A 7,474-nucleotide genomic window follows, 5' to 3' on the forward strand; every position below is an offset into this window, starting at 1 on the left:
ACATTTATAAGAACTGGGTTAGGTACCCTGGTATATGCTTCCAAGGATGGTTTTCCTTCATAACCAGCATTTATCATACTCACGATTACTTATTTAATGTCTGCTTCCTTGCTAGATTGTAAATTGTCTGAGGCAAGTGTTTAGGACATTTTAGAAAGATCTGCATAAAGGAACAGAAATGTGTAAACCCTTCATTTCTGTTACACTACTTTTCCAGAAGGGTAACTCCAAGCATATTCAGCAGCTTTTACTGTAACCCATTTTCAAGTCAAAGAAATATAACACATATTGCATATTTTATGGCAACTTCCGTTTTCACCTATTTGTTGAGAACTCAGTCCTATATAATACTAGAAGGGGGTGAGAAGTAGACACAAACTGTGCCCAGAGGAAATAGAAAAAGTTGTTTTCCTATTTGGCTGAAAAATGGGGTATTCTAGCTAATAGAGTTACTACCTTTCCCATCCAATGCTCCCCAGACATTTTCCTTTCACAACTTACAAAGAACATCACAGTATTTGTTTAACACATGAGAGGAGGTAAATGTCCACCAGAGGTGACTTCCCAGGGACTCCAGTGCCACAGAACTAGACTAAGTGGACCAATACCTATATAATAGCATTGTTTAAATATTTTCTATATCATCAAGTGTTGCCCTATGATGGTATAAAAATGACAATAAATTAATGATTGAGACAGAATCCAGATTTATGAAGTTTATGACATTTAGTAAGATCATAATTATTCAAAAGGGTAAAACCACTTGGGCACCTGGGTGGCTCTGTCGGTTAAGCGACTGACTTCTGCTCAGGTCATGATCTCACGGTTAGTGAGTTCGGGCCCTGCATCAGGCTATCCGCATCCCCCCCTTCCCGTCCCCCATTCACACACTCTCACGTGTGTGCTCTCTCTAAAAAATAAGTAAACATTTTTTTTTAGGGGCACCTGGGTGGCTCAGTCGGTTAAACGTCAGACTTCAGCCTAGGTCATGATCTCGCCATTCCCGAGTTTGAGCCCTGCATAGTACTCTGTGCTGACAGGCTGGAGTATGTTTCAGATTCTTTCTCCCTCTTTCTCTCTCTGCCCCTCCCCAACTTGTGCTCTGTCTCTATCTCTCAAAAATAAACAAACATTAAAAATAAGTAAACATTTTTTTAAAAAAAGAAGTTTTATAAACATAAATATTGTATGTAGTTACATTATTTGCTTGAAACTTAAGCATTTTGAGTTCTTTAAATAATTGACAATCTGTAATCCAGGAGCTTCACCCTGACTGCTGAGCTGCTAAGCATGAGGGGTGGTTTGACTATCGACAAGAGTGCAATTCATGCTGTCTTCGGGAAAACTTCATGGAAAAGTTACATGGAGCTTTCCAGACATCGTATTTTCTGGTTGCAAGTTCAGTGGGCGCTGCAAAGCAGAGAACAGGATTAAACGCATGCCCAGAGAGCTTCAATAGCAGACATACAGCTCCCCAGGCTTGGAGCTGCAACATGGCACTTGGCGACAGACAGCACCTCGATGTCATCTGGGATTCTTGCTGCTTGTTGTCCTTCTCTTTCCCTCTCCATCTTAAAACCACTCATTCAGGCCACGGCTGTTGCTCACCTGGACTACTACAACAGCACCCTAACTGGTGCCAAGCTCACTTTCATTTCCAGAACATTAAGTGTGTCACTCTCTTATCACACAATGCCCTTCCTCACCCCAAACTCTTCCCTGGCAAATAGCCCCTGGTTCTTCAAGACTCCACTCAGGTCCCATCTCCTCCTGGAAACCTTCCCTTACCTCCTAAAAGCTCAACCAGGTGCGCCTTCTCTCTGTGCCATAGCACTTCTCACACTACCCCCATCACCCATCAGGGTACAGAACGTCACTCTAAAGTACTGTAAGTCCATCTGCCACCCCCTTGGGCCTCATGCTTCTCCAGGGGAGAAACTGTCTCAATTTTCATCTGTGTGTCTCCAAAACCTAGCAGAGACACAGACACCAGTGACCAGATGGTACAATGTTTGTTGACAGACTGCTTTTCTCATTTGTTCTTTTTAGGCGACTGTATCTTACTCAAGCTGCTGGACAGACAGTGACACCTGAAGTGCCTTTGGAGTTGCCAGAAACATTTAAAGGTATTATTTTATCGTAATGGTGACAGGTTGTTTTTTTTTTAATAACAACTACTTATTGAGCATCTATGACAGGTACCTCGTACCCAAGAGCTATTCATGGCATAGGTATGTGCCAGTTTCTCCATATTTCTCTTCTCCTTGCAGCACTTGTCCTAACCCACCTCCTTTCTCTAGTCCTGTTTTCAAATTCAAGTCACCACGTTTCACATGGTGTATGTAATTCAGTATTACATAAATACTGGTGGAGAGGGATGGAGTGCTGTCTATACTGGTGTATTTCTGGGTTCTAATTTAGCCAACCAACCAAAATAACAACACACACGAGTTACCATATGATTACCAAAACCTGTCAGCTAAGAGAATGGAATAAACTTGGAGGTTCTAAAAATGGGGCTCACTCTCACATTAATATATAGACTCTACATTCCTCAAAGATCTTTCAAATTAAAAATGTGACAAAGTGTATATTGCATTTTCATTTTTATCTGTCCCAAAATAACCAATCTCTTTGAATTTATCCCAGAAGAGTCAAAATTGCAATCTGTAGAAGTAAAAAGTGGAAACACGATGAGCTCCACAGCTGAGAGCTGTGCTTTATGTGTCACTCGTGAGGATGGGACCAGGTACAGCAAGGACCTGAAGACAGATGAGGAAAGTGACTCATGCACAGGGTTTGGGGCCTCTGATATGAAATACTTACTGTATGAGGATGATCAGGATTTCAAGGTAAGATTCATGCAAAAAAAAATTCTGACTACTAAGAGAATGCTGTTTTATTAAAGGAGAAAATTAACCTATAATACGGATATTGAAAATTTCTGTTTGCAATTATTAGTAAAATTGGCCCACCATTCACATCTCTCATTAGACACAATTTTCACTCCTACCCATGTGCAATTTGCTGTGTATATTCACTAATAGAGTTCCATTCCTAGTATACAATGTAAGTTATCTAATGCCATATAACAAATCATCTCCAAACTTAGTGGCTTGTAACTTCTGTGGCTTATAACTTCTTTCATAACTTCTGTTGGTTAGGAATTTGAGAAGGGCTCCACTGGACACTTCTCACTTGGGCCCTGAGGAGTTGCAGTCATATGTCAGCTGGGGCTACAGTCACCTGAAGGCTTGGCTAGAGTAGGAGGAGATCCACTTCCAAGGTGGCTCACTCACATGGCTGGCAAGTTGATGCTGGCCAAGCTGGGACCCTCAGTTCTTCATCACACGGGCCTCTCGTGGGGTGCCTTTATTGTCTCTTGGTTATGGTGTCAGGCTTCTCCCAGGACAAGCAATACCAGAGACCAAGGTAAGAGCCACAATATTTTGTATGACTTAGCCTTGGAAATCACACACCATCACTTCCATCATATTCTATTGGTTGACGTAGTTACAAAGCTCCACCCGAGGGGAGGGAATGTAGCTCCTGCATCTGAAAAGAGGAAGGAGCATCATATTCTAAGAAAAGCATGTGGGGGGTGCCTGGGTGGCTCAGTTGGTTGAGCATCTAACTTTGGCTCAGGTCATGATCTCACAATTCATGGGACCAAGCCCCACATCAGGTTTTGCGCTGACCATGCAGAGCCTGTTTTGGATTCTGTCTTCCTCTCTCTGACCCTCCTTCTCTCCCTCTCTCTCCTTTATATATATATATATATATATATATATATATATATATATATATAAAGAAATCATGTGGCTCTCTTCCACTGTAAACTCTTTTTTTTTTCCTTCCCCTCCCCCATGGGTTTCTGTTAAGTTTCTCAGGATCCACCTAAGAGTGAAAACATGGTATCTGTCTTTCTCTGTATGGCTTATTTTCACTTAGCATAACACTCTCCAGTTCCATCCATGTTTCTACAATACCCATGTTTTGGGTATTGAGGAGGGCACCTTTTGGGATGAGCACTGGGTGTTGTATGGAAACCAATTTGACAATAAACTTCATATATTGAAAAAATAAATAAATAAATAAATAAATAAATAAATAAATAAATAATAAAAGACAGAGATTGTCATAGTGGATCAAAAAACACAACCCAACTCTATGTTGTCCACAAAAATACACTTAAATATAAAGACCTGTATAAACTGAAAGCAAATGGATAGAGAAAATAGACCATAAAAAAAAAAGAAAGAAAGAAATCATGTGGGACAGGATACCTATTACTGCGGCCATCACTGGAAAGTACAAACCACCATATATACCATATTAGGTGAAATCTGGAGTATCATAGCTTTTTAATTTTAAAACCTTTTTGGTATATTCCAATTACTCCCACATCTATCCCTTGCTATCTTCCTTCTTGGTACTACTAATAACTTTAAAAGTCATCCTGGAACTTAGGGGGCACTTGGGTGGCTCAATTGGTTAAGCATGTAATTCTTGATTTCAGCTCAGGTCATGATCCCTGATCTCTGTCTCTCTCTCTGTCTCTTTCTTCCTCCAAATAAATAAATAAACTTAAAAAGATCAAAATAAGAGTTCTCCTAGAACTTAAAATCTGGTAGGATAAAATGATGTATGAAAGCAGAAGATACTGAAAAAAAAAAATCAAACAAAAACCATTTTAGCTAACTACAACTCAGTCCTGCTAACAAAAAGTGACATTTTTTAAATGTTTATTTATTTATTTTGAGAGAGGGAGAGCATGTGCAAGCAGGGGAGGGACAGAGAGAGAAAGAGACAGAGAATCCTAAGCAGGCTCCACGCTGTCAGCACGGAACCCAACGTGGGGCTCAAACCCACAAACCGTGAGATCATGACCTAAATAGAAATCAAGAGTCAGATGCTCAATAGACTGAGCCATCAGTAAATTAGATTTCTGTTTGTTGGTATCTTAAATTACAGTTAGTTTGGCAGAATATGGTAAGCTTTCTTCTACAGTGGCCATTGGTCCTGTGAAAAGTGAAAATTCATGGAGAATTTTCTCAATATTAGAATATTTATAGTCGAAGTAACCTTTGCCAATCCTTCCCATTGTTCTTGAATAATAGAGAAAACTCTGCTGTGTTTATATCCTGACCAGCAGAGGGCTACATACATACAGCTAACATTTTCTTTTACCAATTAAAGACCTTGAGAGAATATATCTCCCCATTCTAATTGGTGCCCCTCATCCAACTCCCTGAAAGACAAGCCTGTCAGCCTTGCTGCCTGCCCTTTGGGAGGTCTTGCCTTACATTCCCCACTGGGTATATAAGTGTATTTAGTGGTTTTTTGTTTACAGTGGTTCTCATATTTCACTTGTTATTCAGTCAGTTAAAAGGACAATGAAATGTCAGATAAAGGCCAACTATAATAAAGGAAACCTATTTTTTTTAATGTTTATTTATTTTTGAGAGAGAAAGCAAGTGGGGGAGGGACAGAGAGAGAGCGAGACAGAGAATCCCAAGCAGACTCTGAGCTATCAGCGCAAAGCCCAATGCAGGGCTCAAACTCACAAACCACGAGATCATGACCTAAACTGAAGTCAGACACTCAACTACTGAGCCACCCAGATGCTTCAAGGAAACCAAACTATTAAGACTGGTAATTTGTTGGGGCACTTGGGTGATTCAGTCAGTAAAGTGCCTGCCTCTTGGTTTCGGCTCAAGTCATGACCTCACAGTTCCTGACTTTGAGCCCCGTATCAATCTGTCCTGCAAGCATAGAGCATGCTTGGGATTTCGCTCTCCTCCCTCTACCCCTCCCCACCTTGCTTTCTCTCTCTCTCTCAAAACAAACAAACAAACAAGCAAACAAACAAACGACTGGTAACTTGTTGAATAACCTCTCATATTCTCTTCTATATCTGTTTATCATAGGATTATGTCACCTTGGGTCCCCTCCAAGTGAAGCTCATGAGTGTGGAGAGCAAGAAGATGCCCATTCATTTTCAAGAGACAGAAATTCCAGTCAAATTCTATGAAGATGTCAAGAGCCCAGAAAGCTATATCACATACAAAATGATGAAGTCTTTTCTCTAAGACTAAAAGCTACAAAGTAAAAATAACAACTTTTCCTTATAAATTTTCATTGGGAACTGAAGTATATCACTTGCCCATTTTATTTACACTTTGGTCCATTATTAAACCAGTTGTTATTTTTAAAGGTCATAATGATATTTAAAATCCAAGTTCTAAGTATTCAGTTGTTCATTTATCTGCATGGCATGAGTGACAAAAATGAAAGTACACTTTATATTTCCATATCCAAGTATTCAGAAGCATGATAATGGGCCCTAGATGGTTTCCAAGTTTCCTTACCACTTAAAAATCTGCTGACTAATCTATCATTCCAATATGAAATATTTCAATTAGAAATTTTCTTTTTTTTTTTTTAATTTATTTATTTATTTTTGGGACAGAGAGAGACAGAGCATGAACGGGGTAGGGGCAGAGAGAGAGGGAGACACAGAATCGGAAACAGGCTCCAGGCTCTGAGCCATCAGCCCAGAGCCCGACGCGGGGCTCGAACTCACGGACCGCGAGATCGCGACCTGGCTTAAGTCGGACGCCCAACCGACTGCGCCACCCAGGCGCCCCAATCAATTAGAAATTTTCTAAGACAAATTTAGAGGTTTGCATAGCACTGACTACAAATCTTTCTCTCTGAGGGTGCCAGTCCACAATTCAAGACTATTCTTTCATCTAACACTATTTATAATAAATACAAAACACTTCGGAAACAAATAAACTTGAGGGTGATAATTATTGTATAAAAATATTCCACCACGGGGCACCTGGGTGGCTCAGCTGGTTAAGTGTCTAACTCTTTTTTTTTTTTTTAATTTTTTTTCAACGTTTTTTATTTATTTTTGGGACAGAGAGAGACAGAGCATGAACAGGGGAGGGGCAGAGAGAGAGGGAGACACAGAATCGGAAACAGGCTCCAGGCTCTGAGCCATCAGCCCAGAGCCCGACGCCGGGCTCGAACTCTAACTCTTGATCTCAGCTGAGGTCATGATCTCAAGGAGCCTGCTTGGGATTCTCTCTTTCCCTCTCTCTCTCTGCCTCTCCCCCACTCGTGCACACTTATTTATTCAAAATAAATAAACTTTTAAAAAAAATTCCACCAACAGTGAGATCCCTCTCCTCTCAGCTCTAAACTCAGTCTAAACTGTTGAGTCCCTGTTCAAGACCATTACCACTTCCCTCTTACAGGTGCCGCAAGCCAAGGACTGTGACCACGCCTGAAGTTGACATCAACACTCCATTTTAAAGCTACCTTTACTTATAAGGCTTTTACAGAAACATGTTTTAAATATAAGGCCAAAGATAGAGAAAGAGAAAATCAGCGAAACCAAATGCTGGTTTTTTGAAGGGCTTATTGAAATTGAAAACCCCTAGTAAGACTAATCAGAAAAGAA

At 40.4% G+C, this 7,474-nt stretch overlaps 1 protein-coding gene across 11 annotated transcripts in view; it reads left to right on the forward strand.

The window, feature by feature from the left end:
* Nucleotides 1-6,241, forward strand: part of CCDC83 (coiled-coil domain containing 83) — a 68,205-nt gene extending 61,964 nt beyond the window's left edge. For 10 of the 11 annotated variants that reach the window (XM_040489532.1, XM_040489534.1, XM_040489537.1 and 7 more), the window contains 3 exons: nt 2,050-2,126; nt 2,650-2,852; nt 5,931-6,241. In XM_040489532.1, the coding sequence (XP_040345466.1) occupies nt 2,050-2,126; nt 2,650-2,852; nt 5,931-6,092 (442 nt within the window). In that variant the 3' untranslated portion in view covers nt 6,093-6,241. The remainder of the gene's footprint in view (nt 1-2,049; nt 2,127-2,649; nt 2,853-5,930) is intronic. The other variant, XM_040489538.1, reaches the window with a different exon arrangement.
* Nucleotides 6,242-7,474: the final 1,233 nt, after the last annotated feature.

This window comes from Herpailurus yagouaroundi, unplaced genomic scaffold (assembly GCF_014898765.1).
Source record: "Herpailurus yagouaroundi ecotype Mexico unplaced genomic scaffold, PumYag 180, whole genome shotgun sequence".
Taxonomy (NCBI): Eukaryota; Metazoa; Chordata; class Mammalia; order Carnivora; family Felidae; genus Herpailurus; species Herpailurus yagouaroundi.